Source organism: Vombatus ursinus, unplaced genomic scaffold, assembly GCF_900497805.2.
Source record: "Vombatus ursinus unplaced genomic scaffold, bare-nosed wombat genome assembly UNPS02014786.1, whole genome shotgun sequence".
NCBI lineage: Eukaryota > Metazoa > Chordata > Mammalia > Diprotodontia > Vombatidae > Vombatus > Vombatus ursinus.
The window spans coordinates 32,576,550-32,596,746 of record NW_020954564.1 but is presented as its reverse complement, the minus strand read 5'-3'; the positions used below and the strand labels follow the sequence as shown (position 1 = coordinate 32,596,746).

Genomic DNA, 20,197 nt, shown 5'->3' with positions numbered 1-20,197 from the left:
GCTAGGCATCCCTACCTTTGGGGAGCTTGCATTCTATTGGGGGAAATAACATGAAAGCAGAAAGTATGAAATCTATACAAAGTATTTAGGCATAGNGCTAGGCATCCCTACCTTTGGGGAGCTTGCATTCTATTGGGGGAAATAACATGAAAGCAGATCAGTAAGTATGAAATCTATACAAAGTATTTAGGCATAAGGACTAGATTTGTGATTTCATTTGTATAAGAAATTCCCAGATGAAGTAACTCCCTGTACCTATGCAGGTCAGCACCAGAGTGACAAAGTCAATATATGTCAGAGATAGGACTTGACCCCAGGTCGTCCTAACTCAGAGGCTGTCCATGATGACACGCTGTTTCTACAAAGCAACTACGGTACAAAGTAATTGGGTGGGGGGAGATGGTGAATTGGGGGATTAGCAACTGGTGATATCAGGATAAGCCTTCTATTGGAATTGGCTCTGGAGCTGAACCACTGGAGGAAGCTACGGTTTCTGTGAGGCACCAGTGAAGAAGGAGTGAATTCCAGGCATGGAGGACAGCCTGTTCAAAGGCAGGGAGATGGCAGGTGGAATGTTATGGTCATGAAGAAAAAGAACCAGACCAGTTTGGCTAGGATGTAGAGTACATGCAAGAGAGTATTGTCCAGTCAGCCTGGAAAGGTTGTCTGGAGCCAGATTGTAACGAACTTTTAATGCCAGACAAAAGAATCTGTATTTGATCATAGAGACATTTGGAAGGCACTGAAATTTCTTCAGTAGAGTGATGTGGTTAGACCCATGCTTTAGGGACATGTTTGGCAGCTCTATAGTGGATGGATTAGATAGGAGAGAGACTAGAGACTTGGAGACTAATCAGGAAGGTATTGCAATGGTCCAGGCAAGATGTGCTGAGGGTCTGAACTATGGTAGAGGCTGTGTGAGTGGAGAGAAGGAGATGAATGTGAAGATGTTGTGGAGGTGGAATCAACAACACTTGACAATACGTTGGATGTGGGGGTTATTGTGGAGGTCATCCAATGGAGGGCACCTGGGATGATGAAGAGCCTGGAGTCAATGCTATATGAGGGTTTGTTAAAGGAACTGGGGATCCTTAGCCCTCAAAGAGAAGCTCAGCTGGGACATTATATCTGTCTTCAGTCACTTGGAAATTGTCACATGGAGTGTGTGTGAGGGGATCAGACTTATTCTACCTGGCCCCAGAAGACGAACTAGGAGTGATGGGTGGGAGTTGCAAAGAAGAAAACAGGCTTCATGTAAGGAAAACTTCCTCATACTTTGAGCTATCTGAAAAGGAAAATAACAAATGCTGGAGGGAATGTGGAAAAATAGATACACTAATGCACTTTTGGTGGAATTGTGAAGTGCTGTAACCATTCTTGAAAGCAATTTGGAGCTATGTCCAAAGAGCTTATAAAACTGTGCATACCCTTTGACACAGCAATACCACTACAATTACTGTGTCCCAAAGAGATCAAAGAAAAAGGAAGGAACTTATATGTACAAAAAGATTTACAGCAGCTCTTTTTGTGGTGGCAAAGAATTGGAAGTTGAGGGGACGCTCATCAATTGGAGAATGACTGAACAAGTTGTGGTATATGATTGTGAAGGAATACTGTTGTGCTAATAAGAAATGATGAGAGGGTGGTTTCAGAAAAACCTGGGAAGACTTATAGGAACCGATGCAAAGTAAAGTGAGCAAAACCAGAAAAACACATGCAGTAACATTGTAACAACAATATTGTAACAATGATCATCTGTGAAAGACTTAGCTACTCTGATCAATACAATGATCCATGACAATTCCAAAAGACTCATGATGAAAAATGTTAATCACATACAGAGGNCAATATTGTAACAATGATCATCTGTGAAAGACTTAGCTACTCTGATCAATACAATGATCCAAGACAATTCCAAAAGACTCATGATGAAAAATGTTAATCACATACAGAGAGAGAGTTGATGAACTTTAAGGGCAGAATGAAACTTTTTTTTTAAACGTTACTTATTTTTCTTGCTTTTTTTTGCAGCATATCTAATATGGAAATATGTTTTGTATGACTTAACATGTGTAACGGATATGATATTGCTTGCCTTCTCAATGGATGGGGGATTAGAGGGAGAGAATTTGGAACTCAAAATAGAAACAATGTTATAAAAAAGTGAAACAATTCGAGCTGTCCCAAAGTGGATTAGACTGGTGCTCATGGGTTTCCCTTCATTGGAGGTCTTCAAGAAAAGGCCAAATGACCACAGTTGAGGGTAGTACAGATTGTTTTTCTGTTATTAGTTGGACTGGATGACCTCTGAAAGGTCTCTTCCAATTCTGAAATTCTGTGATAAGCCCTTTAAGATTATATACAGTCTTTGTAAACCCAGAACTTCAGTTTGGGACCATGCTATACTTCAGAGAAGGATGGGTAGGATTTGGGCAAATGAAGGGAATTATGTAAACACAGGTGGGGAAGGAGGAAGTCCCACAGTATGTGTTTAGAGAACTCTGAGTTGTCTGGTTTGGCTAGAAGGAACATGGATATTGTAATGAGAAAGGGCACTGGAAGCAGAGATATGATGAAGATAGCTCTAACTGGCTTTGTAAAGCCGGACTGCTAAATTTTCAGGGTGAGCATTTATGCCTCAGAAATCTACAATCTATAAATCAGGGTGTCATTTATTGTTTCGTTTATTGTCTAGACTTAAGAAAGTGTTAATAATGCAGATTAAACATAAAAGAATGTTTGCATACATTCCCCTCCCGCAGTTAAACATTTACCAGCACCTGCCTGTATTGCTCAATAAACAGAGTGCAGTATAAGGTTCAGAGGATGAAATCATCACTAGACCAAAGGCCTGATGACTGGACGCTAATTGATGATGATGTGATGATGATTATGATGATGATAATGATGATAGGCATTGATATAGGTTGCAAAGTGCTTTACATCATCTCATTTGGATCTACCAATACCCCTGGCTGGAAGGTAGGGTAGGGTCAGACTACGAGGAGTTTAGACTTTTAATTTGTAGGCCCTGAGAAGTCAGGATCAAATTTTTGTATTAGGAAGGTGACAAAAGCAGCTTGTACTGGGTATGTTGGAGGGGAAAAACAGCGATCAGAAAGGGAGAGATTGGGAACTGTGTGACCACCTGCAATAGTCAGAAGAGAGGTGAGAAGTTCTTGACCTCAAGCTGGACCTCTGGGAGTAAAACAGAGGAGAGGTTCTGTATTCTGAACACTCAGTAGATAATTATGCAAATGAGCACTGGAATCTGAGGCCTGGGTGATTCCAACTAGCTATTATCCACATTGACAAAGGGTAATTTGTGCTAATTGGTAACTAGAAACCCCAAATTAGACTGATTCTCACAACCTCAATTAGCAGCAGTAAAAGGAATATCATTAAGAGGAGGAGTTAGCCTGTGAGAAGAGGATTGTAGTAGAGGCTTCCTCCCCCTCTGAGCTAGAAGGTTATGGTTTGTCGATGGTGCACCTCAGGCCCTGAGGTCAGCTGGCTCCCCTTCCTCCAGCCACAGGACGGGGAACAGAGTGGAAAAAACACTGGCCCTGGAGTCAGGAGAACTGAGTTCTGGTCACAGCCCCACCACTTATTAGCCAGGTGATCTTAGGCCAGACATTTCTTTCTCTGGGTATTTATTTTCTCATCTTCAAAATGGGGATAATTCTCTCTGGCCTCCTGACCTCACAGGGTTGTTGTGAGGATCAAAGAAGGGAGCGTATATGAACATGGGAAAGCATGGTTGGAGGGGGACGGGGGGGTGCTAATTCCTGCCCCCCCCAGCTCTGAAAATAAGGGGCTGGATCTAGATAATCTCTAAGCTTGTTCTGACATTCTGTGTTTTAAATTTCTATGAAATGTTATTATCAAATTAGGGAGTCTGATCAGAGACCTTTATCAGCAGAGCTACTTCCATCCACAGACATTCTATTTCACTCTTCAACGGTTAGCAGACTCTCCCCTCACTTTTATTTACTTCATCCCTTGATCTGAGTTTTCTTCTTCCTGAGAGCAAGCCTGTTGTGGCTCAGTCTCTCGTACCTGTCCACCTCAGCCCTACCCCACAATGTCCCACACCATATCTGCCTGCCCCTTCCTCTGAGCCTCCTGGACTTCCTGATCTGTAATGAACATTTCCCTTCATTCTAGACCTCTTCCTCTTATGGGCCTTCCGTCTTCTGCCACTCCCAGACACTGGATGTTCCTTCTATTGCTGGCTGAACCCTCTCCCAGCACCCCCAGTGACTCAGTGGTCCTAGAGAGAAAGTTTGAACACCCCTTGCTCTCCATTGCCACTTCCAGACTCTCCATCTATCACTATCACTAAGCAACCTCTTTCTTTTAAGTTCACTCTATCCAAATTTATCACCTGATTCCTGTCCTTGTGGCTATTAACTGATAACCCTCAGGATGACCCCTTCCCACACCTTTTTCTTCAAGAGTTCAGTGTGTGGCTCATTGTTTCCCTGTCCATTTCAGCTCTTATCTTCATGCTAGGCTATCAACATACATGTTGATGTTCACTCCAGTACTCTGACATTCCAGTCCATCAGTCCGTTCAACACCCACGACCACCTTCTCCACTCACTCTACCTCAGCTACAGTGAAGGATGGTCACCTTGTCATCACCCATAAGTATTCTACCCCTCCCCCCATCAAGAATCCTGAAATTCCTTTGTCTGGTCATAATTTATCATTCAGTGTCTCCCTGTACCTTACTCCTTATGAACCTGTAGCATTCTTCATTCTTATGGTGACCACCAGTCCCTCCACCCCTCAGTGCCATCATTCTCTTCCCTTCCTGAGACAGACCTGTTAATGAACCAACTCAATTCTACACCATCTTATACTCTTGAATCCTTTGTATCTTTGTCTTATCAATGCTCATGCCTTGCCAAAGCCCAGCTCCAGATTCCTCGCCTGATTTGTCTCTTCTACTCATAAGCTATTGAACAGAGCTGACAGAAGCCATGCAACTGTGCTGACTGGGTCCTTTAGCATAGGAAGGCAATCCTTTTATTTCTTTGTGATAACTGATTCTTTGTTCCACTTTCCAAGCCTTCTCTTCTCTCTTTATCCTCCCAGAGCACACCTCTGCCTACTCTCTCAGCTGAGGACCTCACCTCGTATTTTACCAAGAAAATTGAGATCACTTCCTGGAATTTGTTCTTCTCACCTCTCTCGTTTTGTCATGCCTTGAAATCATTCTGCCACCCCTGCAACATCCTCCTTACTTTATTCTCTAATGATGAGATGGCCCATCTCAACAAGACCCACTCCTCAACATAGATCCTTGATCCCGTCCTCTTTGATCTTCGCTGGCAGATTTTCCCACTAGGCATCACTTCTCTCTAATCTTCAATTTCTCTTTATTTTTGGGAGAAATCTTCCATTCCTCCCTATTACAACCTTTCCTTGCTGCTTGCCTACAAACACACTGAGATTTCCTTAATCCTTAAAAACACCTTCTAGAGACTTCCATTCTCCCAAGTATTATCCTGTATCTCCCCTCCTTTCCTGAGCCAAACTCTTTGAAGAAGCTATCCATTCTCCATGCCTTTACTTCTTCTCCCCTTACTATTTTCTGCATCCTCTGCAATCTGGCTTTTAACCTCATCCTTCAACTACAACTGCTGGTGACTGGTGACCACCCTCTTTTCCAGGATACTCTGTCCTCTGGAGTTTTTGTGACCCACTGCTCTAACCTAGTTTTTCTCCTATTTGTCTGACAACTTCTTTTCAGTCTCCTTTCCTGGGTTATCATTTGTGCTCAGTTCACTTACTGTGGGTGTTCTGCAAGGCTCTGTCCTGAGCCCTCTTCTCTTTTCTCTCCAGATGCTGTTAGTTCTTGATCTCATGAGTTCCCACGAGTTTAGTTATCATCTCATGATTGGTGTTCTTCAGCCTGACTCTCCTGAACTCCAGTCCCACATCACCAACCACCTGTTGGACATTTCAAATCAAATGTCTTGTTAAGAATCTCAAACTCAGTTTGCCCCAAATAGAACTCACTGTCTTCCCCCTCCCCCATCCCAAATCCATTCATCTTCTGAACTTCTGTGTTACTACTGAAAATACCACCATCCTCCCAGTCATCCAGGTTCAAAATCTCTGCGGCATTCTCAGTTCCTCACTCTCATCATCCCATCTATCAAATAAGTTACCAGATCTTGTCAACTCTTTCTCCACCATGTTTCCCCCATATGTCCTCTTCTCTCCAGTCACCCAGACACCTCCCCCCACTTCCTCCCAGTTTAGGCCCTCATGACCTCATACCTGAACCATTATTGCAATAGCATCCTCCTGACCAGCCCAGCCTGAAGTCTCCCCTCATTCATATCTACTCTCCATACGGCTATTAAAGCAATTCTTCTGAAGTATAGATCTAACCATGTCACTCCCCTACTAAGTAAAACCCTCTTATCTCTAGGGTTCCATGTAAATATTTGGATCTCTTCACCACCTGACCCCCCCTACTCGTCCTGACTCATAAGGCCGTAACCTTCTTGCTATTCCTTACACGCTTCATATTCCTTTGCTCTGGCAGCTTTTCCCCCGCAGTGAAGCGTTCTCTCTCCTCACTTCCACTTGTTGGATTGCCTGGTTGTCTTCCAGACTCAGCTCAAGTATGCCATCTACATGAAGCCTTTCCTGACTTCCTGTCCCACTAAGTCTTCATTTTGGATGTATTTTGTTTATGGTCACATATGTACAAATTGTCTGTTAGAATATAAGACCCTTGAGGGCAGGTACTGTTTCATGATTTGTCTTTGTATCCCTCATACCTGGCATAGTGTCTGGCACATTGTCAGAGTTTAATAATTGACTTGTTGATGGACTGATATGAGGTTATGATGGTCCAGGGTAGCATTCTGTTTTCTCAAGCTCCAAAGGACAGGAAAACTCACTTTGCTACGTCTACCCTTGGGAACTTTCTTTTCTTGGTCTTCAGTAGCTATGGCTGCTGAGGAGGCAGGGGCTGTAGAAGCAGTTTTCAGGTCACATCTACATGAAAGCTGCTTCCCTGGATGATGACTACAGGAGTAGACTGGAAGCAAGGCTGGTAGTTTGGGGTGGTGTTGCTGTTCCTGGGACTCTTGGACTCAGAATCTTGAGCTGGCTTCATTGAGCTTTAAGGGGATGTGTTGGTCAAGATGTAGAATGTAGGGGCAGCTAGGTGGTACAGTGAATAGAGTGCCAGGCCTACAGTCAGGAAGACTCATCTTCTTGAGTTCAAATCTGGCCTCAGACACTAACTGTGTGACCGTGGGCAAATCGCTGAACCCTGTTTATCTCAGTTTCTTCATCTGTAAAAATGATAGAGAAGGAAATGGCAAATCACTCCAATATCTCTGCCAAGAAAACCCCAAATGGGGTAACGAAGAGTCAGATATGACTGAAAATAACCAAACCACAACAAAAGTGGTCCAGATGGTGGTAGTGAGAGTTTAACTTGCCAGGAATATATTGCATATCCCTCCCTCAGGGTGCCTTGCTAAATCAGTTAGGCCTGCCTACTTGTTTGCTGGTTAGCAATGCTTGGTAAGAGTGGTTGGCACCTTCCCTACAGGAGTTACACCCCTGGCTGACAGCTATTCAGATCAGACTGGAAGGAGAGCCAGGAGTCTGGGAAATGCTGTTGTTCCTTGAATTCTTGAGCTTACCTACTAGGTGATGGCAGTTGGTCAGCAATTGTGGATGATGATGAGGATGGCAGGGCCATTCTCTATAGGAATTGTTCCCCTGGTGATGGCTGTGAGGCCCAGGCTGGAAGTAGGATTGGTGATACATTCACACATGCAATTTTTTAATCTATTAAAGCTTACAACTGCACTACGACTTTTGGGACACCCTGTTTGTGTGTACACACACACACTCTCTCTCTCTCTCTCTCTCTCACACACACACACACACACACACTGACATACTCACGTATACAGAACACATATTCAGCCACATTCCAGACATTCCTATATACACTGTTCCCTTTAAAGATCTAATTAAGTATTCTCTTTTCCGCTATTTGTTTTCCTCTCTCCTTTCCCCATCCAGGTGGCCAGATCCCAGGGAAAAGGCATTTTCCTCTTCCGGAAGCTCAAAGATATCATGGACTGGAGGAAGGTGAGATTCTCTTCTTCCTTTGTCCTCTACTGCCAACCTCAGTTCCTTCCCCTAAATGAAAGTATTTCTCCCCTTATTTCCTGGCTTTGAGATGACCCTGACCATGACCCAGCTATGTTCTTTGGTCCAAAATCTTCACCTTCATCTCTGGGGCCCTGAAAGCTTACTCTTTCATTTTTTTCTCCCCCTTGGAACAATGAGACCTAGGCCAGAGGACCACCATTGTTTCTTACTCTTCCTCTGACGTTCTGTGTGGCCTTTGGCAAATCACTGTACCTTTTGAGGTTTCAGTTCTCCCCTCTGTAAAATGAGGGGGTTGGAGTAGATGGTCCCTAAGGTTCCTACCCTGTGACATGGCATTGGAAAACCTGCCCTCTTGGCCTTTTTCTAGGGGTGTGGGGGAGGTGGGGAGCAGCAGTGGAAACTGAAGCCAGCAGGGACTGGCATCCCAGGACAATTGCCCTTCCCTTGCCCTCGAGCCAGAGGCAGGGAGGAACAGGAAGGCTACCATATGTGCGGGAGTGCCCGATTCCTGGCATAGCAACAAGGCAGTGTTACCAAGAATCCCACAGCCAGGAGCTGTAGCCAACCCAGAATGCCAGCAAACCCTGTGGAAGCCATGTGTGTATGGAGGTTGGTAGTGGGCAGGTAGACTGGGAGGGGAAGCCCGGGGTGGGACAGGGAATTCCGTGTCATATCTCTTCTAGCTTGTTCTGGTCATGAAGGAAACAGAAGTTGGGGCTTTGTGTCTGTCAGGACGTGGGCCGCTCTGATGACCAGAAAGATGACATCCCGGTGGAGAACTATGTAGCCCAACGTTACATCGAGAATCCTTATTTGATAGGAGGTAGAGTGACTTCCTGTGCCCCACCCAATCCTCTCTGACTGGTCAAGCAATAGACATTTACTGGGAACCCTTTCTATGTCCAGCCTGCATTTACAGCTCTGTGCAGCCCAGTCCTGTTGCTGGAGACCTATCTCTAGTCACGTCAGCTGTATCATTTTGGGGCCAAAGATCAGTTAGAAGTTAAAGAAAATAAAGATGTGATTTCCTCCCCGCCTCATTCAAGTTCATAGATAACCTGAGAGCTATCCATGGTCCCCAAGTTAATAACCCCTGCCCTAAAGGGCTGCTTACATTAATCCATCCTCAAAGTTATTTTCAGAGGTTGCTTCTCTCTGGCTGCATATTGGAAGAGTAAGACTTTATTGTTTTCAGTACCCCAAGGAACTACCCCACTTTCTCCTCCTAGTATCTGTCAGTCTTGTCCTAGTAGAATGTAAGCTCTTTGAAGAAAAAGATGGGGTCATCTTGTCTTTGTCCCTTTGTCTCTCCAGCATGGAGAGGTGCCTTCCTTACAGATGGATTGTTTGTTGAATTGACTGGAGGTGTGAGTTCTGTGTGTACAGCTCTTGAGCTAAGGCAGCTGCTGGTGGTAACAACAGTAAACTTTATTAAGCTCCTACTGTGGAACAAACATCAGTCCTTGATTTCTCCTTATGGAGAATCAATGATCTTGTCTTCTTGGAGGATAGGATTACTTTCTGCTGTTGCTTCAGTAGTCTGTATACTCTTCTGGGTTGGTTGCATCAGGAGTAAATTGGTAGCCTGATTTCTTTTTGCCCCTAAATATTGTTTATATCTAATTTTCAAAAATTAAAATTTTTTAAATGTTTTTAAAAATCTAATTTAAAAAAATTTTGTTTTTGCATTGCAGTCAGTCCTTTCCAGATATACCTACCCCACCCTCAATGAGCCTTACCTTCTAACAAAAAAAAATTTAAACCAAATCAATCAATGGTGCAACCATATGTGGTAGGAGCACAGGGCACATCCTGTTTGGTGACTTGACTTCTGCCTGAGGTTCCTTGTTCTGAGATACTATCCTCATCCACCAGAAGAGGGAATAGTGGGTGGGAGAAGTGTGGCACCAATAGTTGAAATCGTTGTTTTAAAAGAAATGGAAATGAGAAATCATGTGTAAGTAGTACCTGTGCTTTGAGTTGTGGCTTCAGCAATGGGGATGGGGATATTGAACCATCCATACTCTGCTATTATTGCCATTGAGAGAAGGGCATGATACTTGTGAGCCAGCTGACTTGGATTAGGGGTCCAGCATGACAGGCTTTCTGTGTGACGCTAATTGGCTTGAGATGGGGATGGAAACAAAAAGGTGACTTATGCCTAACATTAATTCTCTGCTCCATAGGGCGCAAATTTGACCTGCGAGTGTATGTCCTGGTGATGTCTGTAAGTAACTGAATTCACTGGCTGCTGGAGGGAGGTGGTTTGAGTTTGGGCATCAGCCCTGGTGACCTGAGTGAGCTTTCTTGTCCAGTTTTATTATAAACCAAGGAAGTAAGTTGAAAAGCTGGAGGGAGGCACATTTATAAACTTTCCAGGAGATGGGAACACATTTTTCTCTGACCTGACCCCTGGGTCTCCCTTCTTTGCTCCCTTCACTTTTGCCTCTCCATTTGCCCCATGTCCCCACTCTCTCTTCCTTGATTCTTTCCTCCCTTTCTCTGGTATCTCTGCCTTCCCTCATTTCTCTCTCCATTCTTCTCTTTTCCCTCCTTCTTCTACTTTCCATCTTTCTCCAACACTCTCTGCTGCACTGTTTCTCTCCCACTATCTTGTTTGTCCCCTTCTCTCCACCCCAACTGTTTTGCTCTCCTTCCTCCATTGTCTCTTCTTCTCCCATCTCTCCTCACCGTCTCTTCTCTTCATCTGTTCTGTGTCTCTTCATTCCTCCTTCCCTCCCTTCCCTCAATCCTTCTCCTGCCTCCCTGTGTCTTCCTCCCTCTTTCTGGCTTTCCTGGCTTCTCTTCAACAGTACATCCCCCTTCGAGCCTGGTTATATCGAGATGGCTTCCTTCGGTTCTCTAACACCCGCTTCACACTGAGCAGTATTGATGATCACTGTATCCTCAACAAACACTGGTTAAGTATCTGTTTGGAATGCTGACTATCAGCAATATTAACACAAAGACAGAGGCCTTGTCCTCAAGAAGCTTATGTTCTACTATGGATATATGTATACACATAAGTAAATTCAAAGTTTGAAGAGAGAATATTAACAACTGGGGGGAGGGGGATGAAGAAAAACTTCAGAGAGAAGATGATGTATAAACTGAGTCTTCCAAAATTCTGAGAAGTGGATGTGAGGGAGTATATTCTGGGCATGGGTAGAGGTAGGAGAGGACTGGCTGGTGCAAATGAACCCATGCATCTGGGATGGCTTGTGCAGTTACACAGAGGTTGGATATGAAAAGCTGAGTTTAGAGAACTCAACATTACTAATAGGCTAATTTGCTGGAATATAGATGAAATAAGGCTAGAAAGTAGGTTACAGTCAGTTCTGGAGGGCCTTAAACACCAGGCTTGAGAAGTTTGTATTTATCACAGGAACAATAGGGAATCATGGAGGGTTTTTTGAATAGGGGAGTGATATGGCTAGACCTGTGTCATGGGAAGCTCATCTGGTCAGTGTGTGGAAAATGGATTAGAGAGGGAAAACTAGAAATGGGAAGACTCTATAGAGGCTGCATTACAGTGGTTCAAGTGTAAGGACAGATGAGGCCCTGAAGTGAGGTGGTGACTTTGTGAGTGGAGAGAAAGGATGGATGCTAGAGATATTTTAAAGGTATAGAATAGGAACTAACTACTGATTATGTATGGGAGATACTGTGTTGGAGGTGGTAGTCAAGGATGATTCTGAGGGTATGAACCTGAGTGATTGGGAAGATGAAGTGCCCTTAACAGAAATAGGGAAGTTTGGAAGAGGAATTTAGGAGGAAAGATCATCAGTTCTATTTTAGCCATGTTGAGTTTGAGGAACCAACCTCAAAGGAACCTCAAAAGGTAGGGCTGTAGAACAGGCCTTTGGAGATGCCACATTGGTATTCAGGAGAGAGATTAGGATTGGGTATGGTAGACTGGGTGAATTTCCTCCTAAACAATTTTCTACCATCCCCTGTGTTCCATGGCCTATGTTCTTTCCTTTTCCTAATTTAAATTCTAGTCCATGGACTTTTAGTGGGCTTCCCATCTTGGAAGAGCTTTGGACCTGTGGTCACAGAATCAGAGAACCTCAGAGTTAACCAGAAAGGACCTCAGGATCCATCTTATCCAGCCTGTACTTGACTAAGAATCTCTTCTATAACATCTTTGAAGATGTCCATCCTCTACTTAGAGACTTCCAGCACCTAACACAATGCTGATGGCATTTAAAGTTTGTAGAATTGAAATGAATGAGAGGGAGCCCACAACTTCTCTGGCTTTATAAGATTCTGAGATTCTAAGGGCAACTTCTTTCCTATCTTCATCCTGGGATGGAGGATGGAAAAACTTGCCACTAAGATAAATGTGGGAGGCTTGGGGACATGGGTAGTTCCCTGCCCAGTTGTGAAGGGAAGGAGTTCTTAGCTTCTTGTCCTAGACCTTGACTGCTGACCTCTGTCAGATGTTCACCTCACCAATGTTGCTGTGCAGAAGACATCCCCTGACTATGACCCTGAAAAGGTGAGCAAGCAGCAGTAATTGCCACCCCTACCCGGAGCATGGACCAAAGACAAATATCCTGGGGGCCAGGGTCCTGGCAGCAAGGCTTCTTAGGCTATTGCATCCTTGCTAACCAACATCTGAAGTCTTGGGGGACTTGGGGCAAGGAGCTAACAGGCAGTCCATTCTACTGGATGGCTCTTTTGGGATGGACTCCTGAGAGGAGCTGAGCCTGAAGGCAGGAAAGGTTCCAGGCTAGACTCCTGACCCACCCAGGGGATTTGGCCCACTTATTTTCTGCCCTGCCTTACTTGTCCTTTCCTGGTTGTTGCTATTGGAGCTATTGGAGAAAAAAAAAAACTTTCTATCTTTCCTGCTGCCACTGGATGGTCTTTGGTTTGGTTTGTATCCTTCTAGGAACATAGATTTCAAGATTAAAAGCACCTCTAAGGCTGTCTAGTCCAATTCTCTCATTTTACAAATGAGGAGACTGAGGCTTAGTGAAGTTGTGACTTGTCTGAGGTCACAGGCAATGACAGATGTGTCATTCGAACCCAGGGCCTCTGACTCCAAATCCAGCACTCTCTCTCTCTCTGTCTCTCTCTCTGTCTCTTTCTCTCTGCCTCTCTCTCCCTTTCTCTCTCTCCTTTCTCCATTGTACCATGCTTCTCCTCCTCCTTAGTTCATCGAGAGAGAGGTTTGTGTTTTTCTTTGCAGAGGGGCTTCACTAGCACTGAAAAGAAGTAAAATAAAACCCCAACACCTGTAGACCTGCTACAGATCCCTCCAACTGCTGAGTGGGCTGAGCCAGTGAATCTTATATAGACACTTGTCATGTGGCCCAACAGGCTAGTCCAGCTTCCTGGCAAATGGGCCTAGGAAGGCCTAGTCACCTTGCAGAAGAAACACCTGGACACAAAGCTGCTCCCCAGCCTAGATTCTTGGGCTATTCCATTCAGAGCTGTGTGGGCCCCTCCTGGCCTCTTGACTAGTTTCTAGGGCCAGGACTTCCCACTGGCAAGGCTTTAGCCAGACTGATCCATCATAGCCTACCTCTTCCAACCAGGTAAGTGTCAGTAGGCCTACAATGCCATATGCCCACAGTGAAGTCCAGCCATTCTCATATGAAGTTATACATTCACATAATTCTCTACCACAGTAAAGGAAGGGGTTAAGAGTCTCAGAAAGCATGGGTTCAGCTCTCAGTTCTACTCCTAACTTCCTGTGCTTGCTTCTCCTCTGTCAAACAAACTGGATGATTTTCAAAGTCTTCTTCAGGCTCAAAATTCTGTGATCTGTGGGTTATTTTTTCACAGAGTCTGTACAGACCCTATCAACAGCTGTTACTTCTGAGCTTTATACTTTGACCAGTGATGGACTGTATTAAAAGATACTGAGCCTAGGTGATGGACTTTTTTCATACTCAAATCTTGAGAGGAGAAAAAGAATGAGGAAGAGATGGTCTGCCAAGACCCCAGGGATCATCTAGTTCAACCAATAAATGAGGGCCCAAGAGACTCAGTCTACCGTGGAACTAAAAAGAAAGTTTCGTTGTCTGTGACTGTAAGCTCCCAGAGGGTAGGGCCTGTGTCTGGGAAGAGCTAGACAATGATTTATCAGCACAACAGAACTGAAATGGAATTTTCTGGTTAAGTGAGGGTTAAGCAGAAGCTCTGTGCCTGAGATTACCCTGTTACTGTGAATTAGCTCTCCCATAGATATAGAGGTGGGACTAGTTGTAATCTGAATGGAGAATACCTCTTAAAACTTGGTTTTATGTTAAACCCTAATGTGCTCACTTAACAGTCATTTGGCTCTTGTGGCTGACAATTCATGACTCCCCCAAATAATCCCAGGTATTCCAGAATAGTATGAAGCAGTGCAAAGACCTCTGGAGTGAGAGTCAGAGGACCCAGGTTCAAATCCAGACTCTGCTAATTGCTGCCTTTGTGACTGAGGCAGACATTTCACATATCTGGGCCTCAGGTATCTCCTCTATCAAATGATGGGAGTGGGATAGGGTTGGACTAGCTCTAAATCTTTTCTATCTCCCCTGATCCCTGTGAGTTAAGTACAGGTTATTAAGGCCTGAGGTTCTTTCCATTCACCCCATGATTCTGTGGCAGGGCTGCAAATGGATGATCCAGCGATTTCGCCAGTACCTGACTTCCAAACATGGCCCTGAGGCCGTGGAGACACTCTTCCGGGACATGGACAACATCTTCATCAAAAGCTTGCAAAGTGTGCAGAAAGTCATCATCAGTGATAAGCACTGCTTTGAGCTATATGGCTATGACATTCTCATCGACCAGGACCTCAAACCGTAAGGGACTTATTGTGGGCAGGGACAGCCCATTCTTTGGAATGGCCCATTCCGTGGGCTAGCCCCTTGCTTAGGGTGCCCTGTCCACAGAGTGGACCATTCCTGAGGAAGACCTGTTCTGCAGTTCAATTGAAGTTCATTTCAGCTAAGTGACCCATTTCACAGAGTGGCCCATCCTATAGAAAGGCCTCTTCTTAGGGCAGGACATTTTATAGGTTATAAGATGGTCCATTTCTAACTGCTACCAGTCCAAAGATAAGAGCTGTCTGGCTCCAACCAAACCTGTGTCCACAGAGCCTCTCCCTTAGTAGGCCATGTGTCATGAAGCTTGGAGGAAAATCCTTAATGTGTTCCAATTGTCCCCATACCCAAAGAACACCACACACCAGTCCCCAACAATTGCCGACTACCACCCAGCCTTCTCCATTCAGAGTCAATAGAAGGTGGGTAAACACCTGGCTTAGATCACAAGCTAAGTAAGGGGTGCAAAAGAATATCCAGATAAGGCAACCAGCATTCCACATTCCAAACACAAGAAAATTTAGATCTAGAGACTCAGAGCACCTTGAGACAATCATTGAAGCCACACTGTGTGGAATGGGTCTGGCCTGGGTTCTAGCCTTGGATGTGCCGTTGATTTCCTGTGTAATCTTAGACAAGCACTTTTCCTTCTGTGCACCTCAGTTTAATCCTCACTAAAATGGGGATCACAAAGCTTCAATGAATTCTGAGGATAAAATGTTCATAGACATTGAAAGTGCTTAAGGAGCCATACAAAGGGTCTGTTATCATCATCGAGACAAATGATGCTGATTTCTCCCTGAAGCAGAAGGGCTTTCATTTTTTTCCCAATGGGCCAGGTTGAGAATAAACCTGGAGTTGCATCTGGAGTTATCTGGCATCTTATTACGAAGCTGAGAGATCACCAACCCTCCTTTCTCCCAATCTTCAGGTGGCTTCTTGAGGTCAACGCCTCCCCATCCCTTGCTGCCAGCAGCCAGGAGGACTATCACCTTAAGACTTGCCTTCTGGAAGACACACTGCACATTGTAGATATGGAGACCAGGTGGGTCACTGATGCCAACCTAAAGAGCCCTGGGGGCCCTCGCTTTAAGTATATGAAACCTTGATTTACATAAAATAATATCTTAATTCTTGAAGACAGGATCATTATCTAGCTCTCCTGACTCCCACCCTAGCCAATGCCCTTTCTGTTATACTTACAAAGCCCACAAATTTGTGGATTATTTTTCCCCCAATGCATCTGACATACAATTTTTAAAAATTCAATTTTATTTGATTTTCAGTTCTGAATGCTCTCCCTCCTCCTTCCCCCCACCCGTTAAGGAAAGAAAAACAAAACCCTTACAAATATGTAAAATCATGCAAAAAAAAATTCCCACATTAGCCATGTCTCTCCCCCTTCCCCCCAAAGAAGAGAAGAAAATATGCTTCTGTGTGCTCTCTGAGTCCATCAGGTCTCTATCTGGAGGTGGATAGCATGTTTCATCATGAGCCTTTTGGAATTATTTGGTCATTATGTTGATCAGAGTTGCTAGGTCTTTCACAGGGGATTATCTTTACAATATTGCTGTTACTAAGTACATTGTTCAGTACTAGTACTGATTCTTCTCACTTCACTTTACATCTGTTCATGTAAGTCTTCCCAGGTGTCTCTGAAACTCTCCCCTTCATCATTTCTTATAGTATTCCATTACATTCACATACCATAACTTGTTCAGCCATTCCCCAGTTGATAAACATCTCCTCAGTTTCCAATTCTTTGCCACCACAAAAAGAGATGCTGTAAACATTTTTGNTTCTTATAGTATTCCATTACATTCACATACCATAACTTGTTCAGCCATTCCCCAGTTGATAGACATCTCCTCAGTTTCCAATTCTTTGCCACCACAAAAAGAGATGCTGTAAACATTTTTATACATATGGGTCCTTTTCCTCTTTCTTTGATCTCTTTGGGGTATAGATCTAGTAATGATATTGAAAAGTATATATAGTTTAATGGCTTTTTGGGTATAGTTCCAAACTGTTCTCCAGAATGACTGGACCAGTTCATAGTTCCACCAACGGTACATTGGGTATACCTGTCCTCCCACAATCCCTCCAGCATTTGTCATTTTCCTTTTCTGTCATCTTAGCCAATTTTATAGGCGTAAGGTGGTACTTTGAAGTTGTTTTAATTTGCATTTTTCTAATTATTATAATTCAGTATTTTAAAAATGTGATTTATTCAACTTTTCAAGAACCTGGAACATAGTTGTCTTGTAAATCAAGGTACTCCTCACCTATGGGTGCCAACTGGAGTTATTTTTCTTTTGCCTCAGTTTTTCTTTATCAGATTTCTATCTTAACAACTGAGAATGAGGGTTTTTTATTTTTCAATTTTTTAATTAATTTATTTATTTTTAGTTTTCAACATTCATTTCCACAAGATTTTGAGTTCCAAATTTTCTCCCCATCTCATCCCTTCCCCCACCCCAAGATGGCATGCATTCTGAATACCCCTTCCCCTAATCTGCCCTCCCTTCTATCCCCTCCTTCTGGAACTATTTTTCTTAACCAGACCTAGCTGTGATTTCATTGCAGAGAGCTCTTGGTGAGCTCTCTGATGCAGATCAGCACCTTCTCTGTAATTTAGAGAGTTAGGAGGATGAAGGGAAGGTTAAATGACTTGCCTAACATCAACACAGCAAATATTTGATGGAGTTAGGACTCAAACCAGAGTCTTCCTGACTCTGAGGGAAGCTCTCTGTTCATTATGTCTCACTGCCTCTCAACAGAAGCTAAACTAGAGAGAAAACGAGGTTGATAGAAGCCCTTACCCCCAATCTCCCAAGGCAGACCTAACCAACACTTATTTTTCCTACTGGGGAAAGAGTAATTGTTGGTGAGGAATAGCTTAATAGAGAAGTTTGGGGAAAACATGTGCCAGGCACTGTTCTAAGCAAACACTGGGGATATAAACAAGGCAACAGCTGCTTTCAGAGAGCTTACTATCTAGTGGGGGAGGACAGTGCACAAAAGGAAGCTGGCAAGTGGGGGGTGGGGGATGGAAGATACCTAACTTGGGGCATGATGGAGAAATCCAGAGCTGGAAGGCATCTTAGAGATCATCCAGTCCAGCTCCTTCATTTCCCAAATGGGGAATCTGAGGTGCAGAGAAAGGAAGTTGCTTGCCTTAGGTCTAAGGGGAACAAGCTGGAATATGAACCCAGAGCCACTGACTCCAGATCCATTCCCCTCGAAGGCCTTAGGCTGGACTCTTCCCTGAACAAAGGAGGAGCTGACATACCTAGCCAAGGTCCTCAGATCTGTCTTTGGCCAAGACAGACACATGTTGGTCATCAGTCACTCCAGGGTTTCCTCCCTCCTTGGGTCAAGGCTAGAAACACACAGTGGCTGAGATTCTTGTGGAGATCTCTAATACGAATGATCAAAATGATAATAATTCCTTTCATGCTATTTACAAAGCACTGTCTCACATGTATACACAGCAGCTGTGGGAGTTGGGGAGGGCTTTACAGGAGCAAACAGGCACATAGAGGCGAAATCTGGCAAGTGGTGAAGGTGGAACTCAAAGCCCGTAGTGAGTGCAGTGTGGCATGTGAAAGTACTGCATCTGGAGTCAGAAGAGCCGGGTTTGAGTCCAGACTTTGTCATTTACTAGCTTTGTAACCCTCGGCAAGTCACTTCCTTGCCTCTGTTTTTTCATCTGTAAAATGGGAGTAATAATATTTAGACTAAAAGGCAACTATCTCAGTGAGTCTGGAAGACCTGGGTTCAAATGCTGCTTCTGACAAATACTGGCCCCCAGGTAGCTCTCTAAGGCTGTTTGTTACAGATGAGGGTATGTATGATCAGCACTGGAGGAGGGAATTTCCAGATGGTAAGTTCCCCACATCAAACAGCTATGAAATCATAGGTGTGGGTCTCCCTGCCCCCTACCTCCATGGTCATTGGAAAAAATGTGTTTTTACTCCCTATCACATATGATTATTATGAGGATCAAATAAGATAATAGATATGGACTGCCTTTGAAATCCTGAAATGCTAGAGATGTTAGTTATTGGGTTGTTAATTATGAGCCCAGTGTTTTCTCCTCAAACTTCACCCCACTACAGCTTTTCTATAGCTTTCACCTCTTCGAGAGAGGGAGTATGTAAGGTACAACTGAGTCAGAAAACTTGGGCCCAGGTTCTGGTTCTGCCACAGTGTTGCTTTGTAACCATGAGCAAATTGTTTGGCCTCTGAGCTTTGGCTGACTTCTCTGTAAAATGGGGATAAAAACCCTTACACCATTGACCTCACAGGGTCTATCGTTTATACAAGTGCTAAGTCCCTCAGATGTTTGACTAGTGCCTCCTCCACAAGGCTTCCCCTGTCAGAGGGCTGCATCGCTGTGCCTGCCCCCTAGGCTCACGGGAAAGGAAAAGCGAGTTGGCGGCTTTGACCTCATGTGGAACGATGGACCAGTCAGCAGAGAAGAAGAGGGCATCGATACGCCAGGGCCTGGGAACTTTGTGGCCAACACCCACCTGGGTACGTGGGGCTCCTCAGCAGGTTCCCAGCGGATTGTCTTCCCAGCCTGGCAGTATCTGAGGTCAGGGAAACACAAGCGGTGGTGGCGGGGAGTCGAGTGGAAAAACCACTGGACTTGACATTTCCACTCCCCGTCAGTCCATAGTGAATTAGTGGCTCTTCAGTCAGTGAGTGCATGGCTCTTTAGACAACACTCCTTTGTCCCCATCAGAATTGTTCTCTCATTTTTTATAATCTCCTTAATGAGTTTTCCCCTCATGCTAGGCTAATTGCCACCGTGTAGAATTTCAGTCCATGGGAACCTACCTCTCCCTGCTCTGAAACCCTTTGTATCAGCTCTCCCCAGATCTGAGGCCCACGTCAAACTGCCTGTTTTCTTCTTCATTCTAAACTCTTAAGAGCAAGCAGCAATGGATCCGTGGGTTTCTAATCAGGTGAAGTCTCGGGGAAAGATCATGAGGACGAAGACACACTCAGGGAAGGGTTCTTGAAGATGGTGTTTAGACTGGGTCATGAAGTCTGGGTGGTGGTGGTGGTGGGTTTGCATGTGCATGGGGCAGAGGCATGGAATGGGGCAAGTGTGAGATGTGACAGGTAATCCAAATGGGTTAGAGTACAGGCCCATGGATGGGAGGAGTGTGAAAGAGGGTCCAGAAGAGAGAGCATCACAT

The 20,197-nt window shown here is 44.4% G+C and overlaps 1 protein-coding gene across 4 annotated transcripts in view; it reads left to right on the top strand.

Moving 5' to 3' along the window:
* The window catches only part of TTLL9 (tubulin tyrosine ligase like 9), a 33,738-nt gene that overhangs the window by 12,649 nt on the left and 892 nt on the right, over window positions 1-20,197 (top strand). For 3 of the 4 annotated variants that reach the window (XM_027867459.1, XM_027867458.1, XM_027867462.1), the window contains 8 exons: window positions 8,071-8,139; window positions 8,896-8,986; window positions 10,350-10,390; window positions 10,977-11,064; window positions 12,606-12,664; window positions 14,770-14,966; window positions 15,919-16,032; window positions 19,402-19,526. In XM_027867459.1, coding sequence (XP_027723260.1) covers window positions 8,071-8,139; window positions 8,896-8,986; window positions 10,350-10,390; window positions 10,977-11,064; window positions 12,606-12,664; window positions 14,770-14,966; window positions 15,919-16,032; window positions 19,402-19,526 — 784 coding nt within the window. Of the gene's footprint in view, window positions 1-8,070; window positions 8,140-8,895; window positions 8,987-10,349; window positions 10,391-10,976; window positions 11,065-12,605; window positions 12,665-14,769; window positions 14,967-15,918; window positions 16,033-19,358; window positions 19,527-20,197 lie in introns of those variants that run through there. The other variant, XM_027867460.1, reaches the window with a different exon arrangement.